Here is a 15886-nt window from a genome sequence, read left to right on the forward strand (position 1 = left end):
TCCTCCCCTGGGAGGATTATCTGTTTAAGCCTGATTCTTCATTGTGGCTGAAACCACTTCGCAAAGAAATGGTATCTGGCTAGCTGGCTTTCTTTATAACATTAAACTCACACAATTAAGTAACAGTTGCTTCTGCCTGTAAATAACTTACTTCCTGTCCTGCATGCACTTTGTACTTATGCAAGTATCCTCTTGTATCTGCTTGATAAATATTACAACAGAGGACAGAAAATCTTCTAAGTATGAGAAATTGCAGCTCAGAAAGACACAGAGGATAACGAGTTTGGTGAGAGTTGTGCCAAGCACCCATATGCAGTAAATTCAACCTGAAACCCCTTTCCATTCAGTTAACCAAAATGGATGACAAAAAGAATCCACCTCTTCTGCCAGTGACTTCCAATGACCACCTGTAGTTTCTAGAAAATGTCTGGGTTAATGAAGCAAAAGATGTCTAAGATATTGAGCGTGCATTTTATTCTCTAACATATCAATCTTCCTGAGACAGAATCTTACACTGGACTAGAAATGTTATTACTCATGATCAAAGGTTGTCTAGGGATGGGTACACAATACTAGCTAATAAAGAATGTTTGTTGATAAAGCAACATCAGAGGTTCATGACTTGTATTTTCCCAGCATTTGTTCTATATATGTGTCCATATTTACTGAAACCCCGTTGAAAATAGAGATCAGGCAGCTTATAGGGAATCTTATCACAAATCAGCCATCTTTCTCCTGAAGGACTTGTTTAGCTAGAAATTGCATTGGGTATCACCAGGTGTTTATGCACTTCAAATCCAATTTGTATGAAAAGTAAAATATGCCTGAAGGTGTCAGCCCTAAGTAGGTCCTAAACTGGCAGTAGAAGACCAACTTGAGTAAGTCTCCAGTAAGTTATTTGCTTACCTAATTCCCTGTCGCATCCTCCCACCATGATCCTTGCCTGACACCATGCCCTCCATTGTCTGTAGCATATGTGGCATATATAATATTGGGTATGTATCCTTTTAAAGAATTGTAGTATATGAATAGCTACACTCTATGGATAGAATTGGGCTGAACTAGTTTGCCTGTGCGGTAATAGACACATAGTGGAAGAATGCTACCTCTGAGTTCTTTTGTTTCATAAAACACTTTGTAACATTGAAGTCTCCCACTTTAAGTAATCTCCACCCCCTTCCCGACAACCGGCCCACCCCACCCCACCATGCTTCTTCTCTTCTTCCCTTTCCTAGCCCATCTTCCTTTTTTCTATCCCCTTTTTTTCCTTTCTCTCCTTACCCTTGACCCATCACCCGGTGGATCTGCTCTCCCCTCCTCCCCCACACCTGCCTATCATTATCTCTTATCTGCATCTAACTATCACCACCTTGTGCCCACCCCGCCTCCCCTCTTTTGTCCACCTATCACTGCTCTGTTTTTCCCTCCTATATATTGGGCTTCCCCTTTTCCTATCTTCAGTCCTGAAGAAGGGTCCTGACCCAAAACATTGACCTCCTGCTTTTCTCCATGGATGTTGCCTGGCCTGCTGAGTTCCTCCAGCATCATAGTGTTTTTCATCTCGATTCCAGCATCTGCAGTCCTTTGTTTCTCCAGTTGAAGTTTTCCCCTGCAAAATTTGTTGTCAATGAGTAATTAGGTATCATGTCTGACACAGAATTCCTCAGCAGTCACCATGGTAATCAATTCAGGCCAATTTTAAAGAAATTAAAACTAAAAAATAAAACAATCCTTAATGCTATTAGGAGAACACAATACTCCTCACTGTCTCCCTGATCCCTTCCTAAAGATTTAGATGACACCCAAGGCCAAATTTCAAGGCACCTTTGGGTCCTTCTATTTGGTCACATGTTCATGTGTATGGCAGCCTTTGGGGCTGGATGGGTTTCTTAACATGTAGTGTTTTCATATATGGAACTGTGTACCTTCCACATGGAGTACCTTTGTAGCCCACATGATGACTGGAGTGAGAAACTGAAATATTGCACTGATAAAATAGTTCTTCTAGATTCAGACATTAAGTAGAGATTTTTGTATTTAGGTTGTAGAGTTGTGTCCTTCAGTATTATAGTGGTGATACAAGGTACCTAAAGTTGAGCAGAGAAAAATCCACTGCCACATAAAAATACAGGATAATTAAAATGCTATAGTCTTTCCTATTCTTTTTACTAGCATTTGTTTCACGCTGTGGAACATAAGGTGTAATGTTGAGCACATACTTAATAATGCAAGACAATATACCCAACCCTAATTTCATAATGTTTCACCATTATGCTTTTTTAAGCAAGCATTTTATTTTGTTTTATTTAAGTAAAAAGATCAAGTATCTATGAACAATGATGCTGCATTACATTATCAGTTGTACATTCTCCTCCAGCTGCTGACATGCTTAATTATTCCAAGATGTAGATCTTATTCCAATTGTTTGAAGCGTCATCAATCTTACACACAGGTAACATAGGCATATCTTTATTATTCATTGGAAATATTTTTAATAAGTGCCTTAAATTATAAGGGAAGATTATACCCTATTTCTGCTAAGGAACAGTGATGGCATCAGATTGGTTAAAATTAAAGTTATTTGGTGACGTAAAATATAGCTGCTGTAAAACAGGTGACCAATCATGTCAATTTCTTGCTGATAAACTAGCTTAATGTGTTACCTTTTCTCTCCCTCTTCTGAAGAAACTGGTATCTAATGTCATGGGTGCCAGAGATTTTCCAGTGGCATTCCAGCTACATTCTTTCTCTTTTTATGGCTGATTCTTGATTGGGGCTGATTGGAGATTGCTGGCAGATACTTTCATCAAATATTAAATTTTTGCATCATTGCTGAATCAGAACCTTGTCCATTGAGTTTATATAACTGGATTTTGTAATGTATGATATACATCAGAACTGCCCAGTTTTGCTATCAGCCATCCATTTGTAACATTGGTTCAGTTTTTCTCTCTCCATTTGCGCAACTTGGCCTGCTGGGCATTTCCTACAGTTGTGCCTTTTGTAGCTTTTACATTCCTTTGTTTGTGATCTCTCTAACTGCCTTCAGGAAGGAGCCATTAGATTGCTGGACATTTTCTAAGATTTTTGGCTACAAAGGAAATTGTGATATCAGACTGGTTGAAGGTGTTCTTGAAATCAGACATCTGATGAAATAGTGAGCAAAAGCTTCCTTGAATGTAAAAAAAAATGCACCTAGCATGCCAACAACCATAGATCTTTTAGATTGGTTCAGCATCTCAGCATTCTAAAGAGCTGTTAGAAAGCATCTTATTTAAATGAAGTTACATGACTTGAGGGGAGTGTGACCTGTTTTTTTTATTTTATATTGCCAGATGAAGACCATTACGGTGTTTGAATTAATTAGGTCCAGTCATCAGTGCTGTTCTGTTTAACTCACTGAATTAATTGTGAAGGAAAGCAGCCTGTTAATTCAAGTCAGGCCTCACATCATTGTGATTCAGTCTGCCTTCAGTGTGATTAAGGTATTTCGATAATTGATATGGTCCAGGTCCTATTATCCTGGTCCTGAATTCTGTTTTTGTGCAGTACGAATCAATTCTCACAAAATTAAGATGCTCTCTAAACCAAAATAATTACTGTCGGCATATCAAATAAAAAAGGATTGCTAACATTCATAGAAGCCTCTGATTGGAATTAAAACAAAGATGCTGGTACTGTGGGCAAGCAGGGGAAATCTTTATGATGTTTTTTGGCTGGGGTGCCTAGCAACAGAACATATGGGCAATCTGCTAAATAAGGAAAAGTTTAGGGACCAATGTGCTGGTCCGCCAAGAGCAAATGTTAGAAACGTGTATTCTGGATTCAGATCTGAAGTGGAAATATAGAACTGAGCCAAGATCTTTTTCAGATTCAGGGACAGAGCTGAGCAGAAAATGTGAATATTCAGATTGCTAATGAGGACAGTGTGCTGCTTTGTTCTCTGTTCTGAACAGAGGTTTACTGAATTTAGGTAGAAGTGAATGTGATATTATAAACATTGCACCTAATATTCACCAGCAACAACTTCAAAATAAACAAAGTTGATGATTTGCATTCAAAATTTTCTCATTAAATTGCTGATGTTTGCTGTTTAGATGATTAGACAAATGCATACAGAACCGTATGTGAAATTATGGAGGAGGAGGGGTGATGGAATCTCTGGGTCTGTGGAAGACACCGGTCAGGGATTTGTGACAGGCAAGGGATTAGGAGAAATATTGGGGGATTTGTTTTAGTGCTGTTGGGGGGCAGGGCGGGGTGGAGGGACCAGGATGAATTTCAAGTTTCTTTGCAATGTTCCAAAAGGACTGTTATCGGGGAATGACATCATCGTATGCATCTCTGATAGGGAAATGTCATGTTGCAAGGATGACTTGTGACTAGGTATCTGTCGGAACTTCCCAGTTAGGATGGTTTGACAGGGAAATGGTGGCATAAACCATTTAATCTGATTAACTTTCAATCTTGTGGTGTTGAAAGGGCAATGAAGTTCACAAGATCACAAGATCACAAGATAAGGGAGCAGAAGCAGGCCATTCGGCCCATCGAGTCTGCTCCAAGGAAAAGGGAAAAAGAAATGGGGTGGGAAAAAAAGAGAGAGAAAAAAAAAACTATTCTAATCCCATTTGCCAGCCTTATCCCCATATCCCTTGATACCCTGACTATTTAGATATCTGTCTATCTCCTCCTTGAACACCCCCACTGATCTGGCCTCCACTGCTGTGCGTGGCAAGGAGTTCCACAATTTCACCACCCTCTGGGTAAAGAAACTTCTCCTCATCTCTGTCTTGAAACTGTACCCTCTAATTCTAAGATTGTGCCCTCTGGTCCTGGACATGCCCACCAAGGGAAACAGCCTAGCCACATCTACTCTATCCTTACCTGTCAACATTTTAAATGTCGCTACGAGGTCCCCTCTCATCCTTCTGTACTCCAGCGAGTACAGTCCAAGAGCCGACAAACGCTCATCATACTTAAGCCCTTTCATTCCTGGAATCATTCTCGTAAATCTCCTCTGAACCCTCTCCAACGTCAGCACATCCTTCCTAAGATGCGGGGCCCAAAACTGCGCACAGTATTCCAAATGAGGCCTCACTAGCGCCCCGTAGAGCCTCATCAACACTTCCTTACTTTTATACACTATACCTCTCGAGATGAATGCCAACATAGCATTCGCTTTCTTAACCACCGATCCAACCTGGTGGTTAACTTTTAAGGTATCTTGTATAAGTACCCCCAAGTCCCTTTGTACTACCGCACTATCAATCTTCTCTCCTTCTAGATAATAATCTACCCGCTTATTTCTACTTCCAAAGTGAATCAAGAGGAATCAAAATATTTGAATGGTTTATCCACATTAACTCTTTTTAGCCTGATAGTCATTCATTTTGCAGGTGCTTTCCCTTGGAGTACAGTTTGTATGGTAGCAGCAGTAGGTTGCAGCTATTTTTGTCTCTCATCTTGGATATGGAGTATTTGGATCACACTACTCTCCTGTAGGTTTTCATGCGACTTAATCATCTTGCCAAGAAATTTACTTTCATTACTTCTTATCTTTTGTGCAGATACACATTGATCCTGGAGTATGGGGAGAAATTGATTTTAAGCCAGGTGCATTTAATGTAATAAATAAATAAAATTTCAACTGAGTACAATTTAAAAAGCTGTTGACAAACCCATTAGTTAGGTATGTCTCATTCAGACAGTCAAGCCTTCCTAAACTTTCTGTTCAATAAAAATGAAGAAAAAGATATTGTGTGAACTTAATGCATTTAAGTTATACAGAGCATATTTTCCATGATTAATCATAGTTAGAATAACTTGTAGAAATTTGAAACTTACAGAAATGTAGTTCCTTGTGCAACGTTCACTTCCTGTCATATTTTTATCAGTTTTCGGATCGGTTATCCATTGTACATAATGGACTTCACAGTCCCTCTAAATTAAACAATAATCAAGGAAAACATGAATAATTTTGAATTATAAAAGAAAGTTTGCACGTGTTTGTTAAAGGTAAATTATGTTTGACTAAACTGAATTTTTTTATGTCATAATTGAGAAGATTAATGTAGGATGCAGTGGATGTTATCTTGGATTCACCAAAGACATCTGACAAAATCATATACAAAATGCAAGCCAGTAAACTTAAATCAACAGCAACAGTATGATAGCAAATTGTCTTGAAGGTAGAAAGCAGGAAGTTGTGGTAAATATTTTTTTCAACTGAAGAATGGTATGCACTGGTGTTTCCCAGGGCTAAATGCTGAAACCATTACACATTTTTATTACATAAACTTAGACATGGACATGCAGGTTGAAATTTCCAAATCTGCAGATGATAGAAAGCTTGGAAATGTGGTGAACAGTAAGGAGGAGAGTTAGACTGCAAGGAAACATAGATAGGTTGGCTGAATGGATGGATAAGTGCAAGATGAAGTTTCGTACAATGAAGTGTGAAGTGATGTACTTTTGCAGGAAGAAAAAGGAGAAGCAATATATACTAAATGGCACAGTCCTTAAAGGTACGCAGAAACAGAGATGTGGGTGTACGTGGGCAGGAATCCTTGCAAGTGGAAGGTCATATTGAGAGAATAGTTATGTAAGTGTTTGGAATCCTAGGATTCATAAATAGAAGCATAGAATACAAAAGTAGGTAAATTATGTTGAATCTGTCCAAAGCACTGGTTATACCACAACTGGAGCACTGGGTCGAATTCTGCATGCCATACTTTATGGAGTATGTGAAGATCCTTGACAGATTGCCAAAATGATTTTCCAGAAAGGTTCCAGGGATTATAATAATAATTCTCTCTCCAGTGCTATCCAACTCCCTGTTGAAGGCACTGATACATTCTGTTTTCATCCCTCTTACCAGGCAATGAACTCCTGATAATTATTCTCTGTGTATTAAAAAAAAAGGGGAATTTAAATTATAAGATTAGACTGAAGAAGCTATGGTTGTTCTCCTCGGAACAGAAAAGGTCGAGAGAAGGTTTGATAGAGGTACAGGAGATTATGACCAGTTCACATAAAGCAAATGAAGAATAATTGCTTTTATTGGTAAATGCTCAAGGACCAGAGACCACTGATTTTAAATTTTGAGTGAAGAGAGAAGGGTATGTAAGGAAGAACTTTTTTACTGAGAGAATAATTATCAGGAGTTCATTGCCTTGGAAGAGTGATGGAAACAGAATGAATTGGATAGTATTTGACAGAGAATTACAATTATGATTTTCTAAGTGCCCTATTCCTACTTTGTAATGATGGATTCAGACATGAAGGACTGTTGTCTTCCCTTGTCTGCCTAGCTTTATAATGGATTGAACTGAATTACTGCTGGTTGTGCTAAAATCGTCACTAAGGATTTAATAAGTTTAACAAAAGACCAGAATTCCTTGTTGTGTGCTGATAGATCTTTATCTGAGAGTTAGGGTTATTGAATGAGCAAACGCCTCTTTCTTCCTCGGCTGAAGAACAGAACCAGTGGAATGTCCAGTCTACGAGGCACAGTTTAACAGCACAGATGATCATTCTTGTTGTAATCTGCTGCCATCCTCTCCTTCATCTTCCTTTTCCTTCCCTTCCTTCTGCTACTGCTGTTTCTGCAGCTGTTACAATCAGCAGGCAAGTGCTTTATCTTCAAAATGGTCAGATTGTGCATCATTTCTCAAAAAAATGAGCCCTTCTCTGCCCAGGCACAGGAATCTCCTCTTGACAACTGCAATGACACTCTGCAGCAGGCTCCAGTGTCTCCATGGCTTTGGTTATACCACTGCACTGCAGCACTACCAGGAGTCTGAATAGGGGCATGGAGTTAGGAAGGAAGGGATAGACCTTCAGAATGCGATATCCAGTCCTCCACACACCAGGGCAGCAAGAAATATGGCAGGCGCTGTGGAGTTCATGAGAAGCAAGTAGTCACATAAGCTCCCGAGGTACCTGGCATTGACCACATAGATTTCCACATGATCACAGGAGTTACACACTTAGTGATAGCCTTTGCAGTTCCTGTCTAGCACCAGGTTTACTTGGGGAACATGAGTGTATGACTGAACTTTTGGGAAATTCACAATCCTGGCAAATTCAAAAGTCTGCCAATTTCTACTCGGGGAGACTGATGTGAGGCCCTTTCTTGGAGTAATGGCATCCTTGATGTCCCTAATTTAGCAGCATATTGCAAACGGGAGGGATGGCATAGATTTATTACTGAGGTCTAGAATGATCAAAGGGACTATGATCTTCACTTATGTAGGCAAAGCACCATAGGCAAAGGTGTTTTCTTAATGTTCTGTGTGCAAATGGTAATAGATCCCTTTATACTCTGGGTGAATATGTTCTCCTGGCAAAATTTGTTCTTCACTACCTCCTTACGGGTCCTCTGCCAAATCTGGATTGCCTTTGAACCAATCTCCTCTTACTCCTGGTCCTGTTGCACACCCAGCAGGATTATGACTGAAGCACCCATAGATAATTATTAAGCCTCTGAAAGACTCTGCCCACTACTTGCAGTAAAGTCTTCTGTCCCAAGAAGCAACTGACCTGATCTGCACCTGACTGTAGGTGATAGACGGAGAAGGGAAGTGTTGTAAAAACTCTAATTTAATCCACAATAAGAGACGATAACTCTGAGTTTCGTTCCAAGGCTTTATTTTACATGGTACCATGGAGAGTGGGCAGCAATCTCCACTGTCACCCAGACTAACATACAGAAGGTTACAAGCTTATTTTATATGTTAAAACAACAGCTATATCATGTGACTATTCCAGTTACGGTTGTTACACACTTAAGAACTTAATCAATGTATCACATGGATCAAGATAAGACAAAGAACAACACCAATCAGTTCCCGTTATCAGTGCGCTCAAGGCTGACCTTTCAAGGCTGACCTCGCACCCTGTTTTATTTCAAAGTCTGGTTTCAGCAGTCTTCTGCAGACTTTCTGGCTCCAAGCCAAGATTTACTGTTGACTGCAAACATAGTTCTTTTATATAAAGTCAAATATCGCATCAGCCTCAGTATAGTCAAAAGACACCATTTATTCTTCTACAGGAAGAGTGGAAATAGTGACAAGAGGCTGGGAGGTGATATCACCCCTCCTCACTTGGACCTACCTATTGTTTGCTAGCTCTTGCTTCACCTCTTCCCTTCGCCTTTTTGTTTTTACGATCTCCCCTCCATCTTTCAGTCCAGATGAAGGGTCTCGACCTGAAACATCAACTGTCCATTTCCCTTCTAGGTCCGCCTGACCTGCTGAGTTCCTCCAGCATCTTGTCTGTAGCTCAACGCTCTAGCATCTGCAGTTTCTTGTGTCTCCATAATCTTTGATTTGCTAGCTTACATTTCTTACACAATGTTTGCAATTTTCAGTTTTAATGTCCTTTGATTTTCTGAGAGTAATTTGGAGCTATTGACTCATTGGTTGATTCTCAGTTTACCTCTGACAGCTTGCTTAAGCCAAGAGTGATGAAGTGGAATAAAATCTCTGTTACAAGACAAAAGGGAAAGGGTAAACCAGTGGCAACACATCTCAAGAGCGAGAAGTCCAAGAAAAAACACGAACACAACTGAGAATAACAAAGTCCAGTTGGATCTCCTGAGCAGCATACTTTCATTCAGAACAGATGCCAGTTCTTTTAACTTTCATGTTCAAGTTGTAATTCTGGGTTCTTGATTGGGTTTGATTTATTATGATATAATGACATAAACAATCATAGATTACAGCAACATGGTTTTAGGATGTAGTGATGCAAGGATGCAGCAATAAAACTGTTAATTTTTTCAACATTGTTATAGGAATTTTATGTTGAACAAAATGAAGGATGCTGGTAGTTCGGCCACACACAATTTTGACATGAATTCCTCGATACCTGGGGAAGCTCTCCCACCCAGTTTTCTTTGGTTATCAAAATCTGCACAACTTGGAGTTTAAGACAAAAATTCTATGGGATAATTTGCCTCCCATGCCCAAATTACTGAAGAGCACTCCAGGCAGATAATGCTCCATAGTGGAGTTATCTCTTTGTAAAATTGTTTGGCGTCAGCACAAACAGGTTATTACTTTACAAAGAAACAGAACTTACCAGCAGGTTGATACTGATAGATTCAGAAAAGCTAAGTCCATAATCGGTATCTATGTCAGTGGCCAGTGCAAGTGGCTTGCCACTGACAATTAGTTCTAACCCAAGCTGTCTGTCTTTTATGGACTGCAATCCACTTGAAGTGCATTTCAGTTCCGTCTCAGTAACATATACATATATAAGGGTGCCTCAGAATTATTTCACTATTTCACATAGAATTCATGGAGTTTTTTTTATTACAACCATTGATTTTAAAAGGCATCTTGTACCTTACTTTTGAATTCATTTGTTTTCTTAAAACATCTTTATTAATTGATAGAGCACCTATATTGTTTTAAATTATCCTGCTTAATCCTGTTAAAGTATATCCTATTAAAATAAGTCTAGATATGTTCTATTTCTAGTTTGTAATCTTTTTATTTCTGTTGATAATGCAGCTTTGAGAAGCTATGGAAGGATGAACTAAAGCAGCATGGACGAGAGAAGGCCTCTCTGGGACGAGTAGCTTGGCGGTTCTGTCAAACAAGGGCTTTCATCGCGGTTGGCTGCCTGATGATTACAATGGTAGCCAGCTTTGTTGGACCTGTGAGTGATAATTCCTTTAATTAACTCTCTGAACGAGTTATACTGTGTGGTTCATTTAGCTAAGTTACTGCAAGGCAGAATCAAGTTTTGGACAATGCACTATATTCAGGATGCAGTTTTTTTTATTGGACAATTAGGCTGAAAAGGAGCTGTTACTTCAGAAGATTGGGGCCTGTGGTCAGAGGGTTGAACTTGGGAGTAATGGGGGTGTCAGGGGATGAAATTGGTTTCTGAAGGTGAGAATAGGCACCTGGGGTAGGGCCTACTTTGAGCAAATGTGACATTGCTTCTTTCATGCCTTACCAGAGCTACCAAAAACAGTTATCATAGAGATCTGATCACTTAATATTTCCACATGTAGATAAATGCCAATAACTAACTCCATGATTAGATTATTATGGTTATTTCTTCTACTTCAACCATATTTCATAACATAAAAATGCAACACAATGACATTATATGTGGACCTGATTTTAATACAACTGGGCAACGATAGGGACTGAGAACAAGAAAATCAATCTATTTATCAATCTAATCAATCCACTGCAGCAATAAATGTATCATCAGGAGAGGAGTAATTGATGAGAACAGTTGAGAACTGCCAGATAGTGAATGAACTGGGGAGATCGGGAAAAAAAATTGTTTTCAAGAAAATCCTAACTTCCCTTTAGCTAAAATTTATGAAAAACTCCTCAGCATCAATAGCCATTTTTCCTACATTATTCCATTGATTCTATAGTAAAACCATTCAGCAAACCTTCATATTAGTGATTTCCTGGGAATTCTGACTAAGAAACTACAGATCAAATCTGAATATGATAATGGTGATGATTTATTATCAAACACTTTAATAAATTGTTTTATCATTAAAGTAATCTACCTAGAATGCTTTAAAAGAAGGTGGACTCCTACGATGTATTTCTTTAGTGCTTCTGCACAGCTGCTGGAAGTTTGTCGTTTCTCATTCAGAAAGCCATGTGATATTTTCACTGAGGCCAGTAATTTAAGGAGCTGCTTCCTCTAGCAGCCTGGCTGCTGACTTCTGACTTATGAACTTGAACTACTGCCCAAAACAGACAGTCTGTTCATACTGGTTGCTACTGGTTGCCATCCTGAGAAAGGGGACATACACTTCTACTTCATTACAGCTATCCAATTGTACTTGGGCTCCACACTCATCCGCGAAGGAGGCAAACCACAGGTGATGATGGATGCCTCAAAAGCCCTGGTTTACTGTTCAGGCTGTCTAACTTGGACATTGACTGTCCAAGACTCAGTGCAGATTTGGAAATGGCAGTCCTTTAAGTTCCTCCAAATCTGCAAAAACTGTGAAAATTAATGTTGTGAGGTTTGGCCCATGGTGTATTTGTCAAAATAGGTGACAGACTTCTTAACTTTTTGAGCATGATTCCAAACAAGCTGGAAACACACTTCTTTGGGATTGTGAAATTTCATGGCAGATCGTGATGCTAGATGTAACTGCTTACATGAAGCATACAGCTATATTTTCATTGGTGGGCTCCTGAAGTTCACATCCTGGTACTTCTCAGCAGAATTGGGAGATGATTTTGCTGCCTGGTAGGTTTTCAATCCCACTAGTAGAATCTCCTGTTCACTAATGTTGGGTGCTTTACCATTTACGACTTCTCTACCTTGCTTTCTGACTCAGTCAGTCTGTCAAACTGTGCTGGTGTTTGGGTGCAATTGTGTTCACAACAATGTCTCCTCAGGAAAATTCTCCTCAGAGAATTTGTGAAAGTACTAGGTTTTTCTTAGGAACCTCTAGTTCTTGTCAGGAACCAGAGGAAGGAAGAAGGTGATGAGTTAGAGTGGCACTGAAAAAGCTGAACATCGGCAAATGATAGACATCTCAATACAATTTAACAAAGTCATAAAGTGCACTATGTGTTCCCAAGATTCATTAATTATAGGAATGCAAGTAGTATTTGAAAACCCTATTCACAGGGGCCACAGCCTAAGAGTTTTGCCCCTTCATTATTATTATTGTACAGTGTTAATTAAAATTTAGAGAAGAAGTTCTTTCGTTAGGAAGCGGTAACCAGTGGTTGTGATCTGCCTCTAGTCTTATTTGTTCCCACCTGTTATACTGTATGTAACCATCCAGTAACAAACAAGCTTGAAATTTAAAACCACAGAGATAGTGTCACTCAGGTCTTGTGTTTTTGTGCTACTTGGTATTGAAGTCAAGGATTAAACCTTGGAGTCTGAAGGTAATTAACCAAGGCTGGATTAAGTGATTTCAGAAATATATAACAAGCGAATAGCCTTTGGTGACAGTATGACTCATTTCATAATCTACAAACCTTGAATGTAGCTTCAGAATAGTATTTTTGTACAAACAACTAAAAGTCTTACAAAAGTGAGGAAATGTATTTGCATCTTTATACGTCAGCCAGCTGAAATGTCAATTGAATTTTTTGTAGTGTCGATAATGACACAGAGGTATAGTGGAAAGTAAACCTTTATTCATATTAACTATAAAGTTACGTTAAAAGTTGGCAAAACTTGGATACTCTTGTTTTGATAATCTTCAGTGGTCCAGAATATTTAGCGTCCGTCTGCTTCTAATAATGAAATGTATCTCTCCACCAGCTCTAATGTAAAATGAAGAAAAATAGACAAGCTATTTATCCACAGTGACATTTTCATTAATTGTCAGCAAACAATTTAAATTAATAGGCTTGTGCTACACATACCAGCTGTAGCTGGTGTAAGCAGTTCTGGCCGTTTAGTTCAGAAATGTTTGTGCTTCATCCTTGGACGTAGTGCTGACAGCAGTGGTGAAGCTAGAAGTCAATGCTTTGTCAATAAAGAGCTCCAATCCTATGTGGTACTAATGTGAAATGGCTTCAATTTTGACATTTCATTTATCTCTGTTATTACATTTTCATGATCCAATCATGTAATGTTTATTTTAGGGTTTTATGATTGATATATGAAGTATCCATATTGACTTTATGGAATAACATTCCTGGGGAGGAGCTTTACATGCCAAGAACTTAGAAATAACTCCTCCCTCACCTCACCCTGCCCCATAACACAGCTGTATCTATTTACTTCTGATGACCTCTGGCTCATTAAAGAGAAAATGTTTTGAAAAATGTTATGTTTTTATTAAACATATTAAAATATTAAACAGAGAATAAAATTGTAAATGCATATGTTCCATATAATCTTGCATTGAAGTTTTGCCATGATTTAAAGTAATACTGAACCTTTGTGTTTTTCCAATAGGCTGTTGTCATTAGGAGACTGTTAGAGTACGCACAAGCACCAGAGTCAAACCTTCAATACGGGCTGCTCTTAGTCTTGGGCATTTTTATGGCAGAGTTAGTGCGTTCATGGTCATTTGCACTGACCTGGGCTTTAAACTATCGCACTGGAACTCGGCTCCGGGGTGCATTACTTACCCTGGCCTTTGAAAAAATTCTTAAGCTACGAAACACAAAGGATGTTACAGTTGGAGAAGTAAGTGTTTTTCTGTTGTGCAGCACATGGTTTCCTCTTTAAATATATCTATTTTAGCACTTTGAATAGCAATCAGGTTTTGAATTTAATATTCCAAGACACTTAGTCTTTTTAGAAGAGATCAGTAAAGTGGAAAAATGAAATGGGTAGCCCTGATTTTATAGATTGGCATAAAGGCTGTAGAGAGGAAGTATTTTAGTTTGGAAAATCAAGAAGTAGAATCACTTTAAGTATAGCAAACAAGTGGCAAGAGAGAAAGACTTCAGTTGTATGTAGGAGCCCAAAATAGGACATAGTGTAAATTGGGAAATTAGAGATGCATGAAATAAGGGTAATACAAAAGTCATGGGGGACTTTAATCCACGTATGGACAGGGAAAATAAAATTAGCACTAATAGTATGGAAGTTTGATTTATGGAATACATATGAGCTGGTTTTCTAGAACATTATGTTGAGGAACCAATGAGGGAATGTGTTATATTAGATCTAGTATTGCAATATGTGAAAAGGTCAATTGAGGTGGTTAGGGGGCTTTTAAGGAACAGTGATAATAGTAATATTGAAAGTGATTTAACTCAATCTGAAACTAGAGTCTTAAAACCTGAAAAATATCCGACGATGAAAGTGTGTGCTGTGAGTCGTTGCCTATGGTCTTTTGGAAATCTACATTAAACTATATAACAGCAAACTCGCAATAGTTGACTTCTTAAATAACTAATACATAGATTGCAAGTAATATGTATCCCTTCAAGGCAAAAAAAAGGAAAAGAGGACCATCTATGGCTATTAAAAGAAAAAGGTAGTATTACATCAAAGGAAAAGGCTTATAATATTGCCAAAATAAAAGCAGTAAGCCTGAGGAATGGGGAAGCTTCAGAATTCAGCAAAGGTGGACTTGAGGCATTGATAAGAGAGGGAAAGTGAAATATGAGAGCAGGCTGACATGAAATTTTTTTTTTAAATGGGTTGTAAAAGCTTCTACAGATATATAAAATGGAAAAGAATTGCAAAACTGCGCCACTTAAAGGCTGAGATGAGGGAGTCCCCAGACTGACATCAGAAGAACACTAATGGAGCCTCCATGTCGATATCAGAATGGTGCTGAGGGAGCCCCCAGGACAACATTGGGAGATGCAAACATACAGTTAGCATCAGGAATAGACCAATCAGACCCTCAAGCCTGATCTGTCATATAATATGATCTGATTATAACTTCAACACCACATTCCTGTCTACCATGGTAACCTGTCACTCTCTAACTTATCAAGAATTTAAAAAATATTCAGAGTCTGCTTCCACCACCTTTGAGGAAGAGAGTTCTAAAGATTCTTGATCCTCTAAGAGAAAAAAGCATCTAAACTTTGTCTTCAATCAGTGATCCCTTCCTTTTAAACTGTTACCCCTTATTATAGATTTTCATACAAGAGGAAACATCCTCTCCATATCTACCCAGTCAACTCCCTTCAGAGAAATCCTCCATGTTTCTGTCAAGTCTCCTCTCATCACTCTTCTAAACTCAGCAGATAATGTCTAGCCTGTTCAACTATTCTTCGTAAGACAACCCACCCATTACAGTTATTAGTCCAGTAAAACACTTCTATTTCCAATGTATTAATATCCTTCCTTAAATAAGGAGATAAATACACCAGCTGTGGTCTCACCATTGCCCTATGTCACTAAAGTATAATCTCCCTACTTGTATTCAGTTGTTTTAGGAATAAATGATGATATT

General features: G+C 38.7%; 1 protein-coding gene across 1 annotated transcript in view; it reads left to right on the forward strand.

The window, feature by feature from the left end:
- The window catches only part of LOC127573801 (ATP-binding cassette sub-family C member 5-like), a 91443-nt gene that overhangs the window by 7195 nt on the left and 68362 nt on the right, over nt 1–15886 (forward strand). Inside the window, 2 exon segments of the mRNA XM_052022306.1 lie at nt 10518–10665; nt 13921–14154. Of these exon segments, the coding sequence (XP_051878266.1) occupies nt 10518–10665; nt 13921–14154 (382 nt within the window).

This window comes from Pristis pectinata, chromosome 8 (genome assembly GCF_009764475.1).
Source record: "Pristis pectinata isolate sPriPec2 chromosome 8, sPriPec2.1.pri, whole genome shotgun sequence".
In the NCBI taxonomy this organism is placed as follows: domain Eukaryota; kingdom Metazoa; phylum Chordata; class Chondrichthyes; order Rhinopristiformes; family Pristidae; genus Pristis; species Pristis pectinata.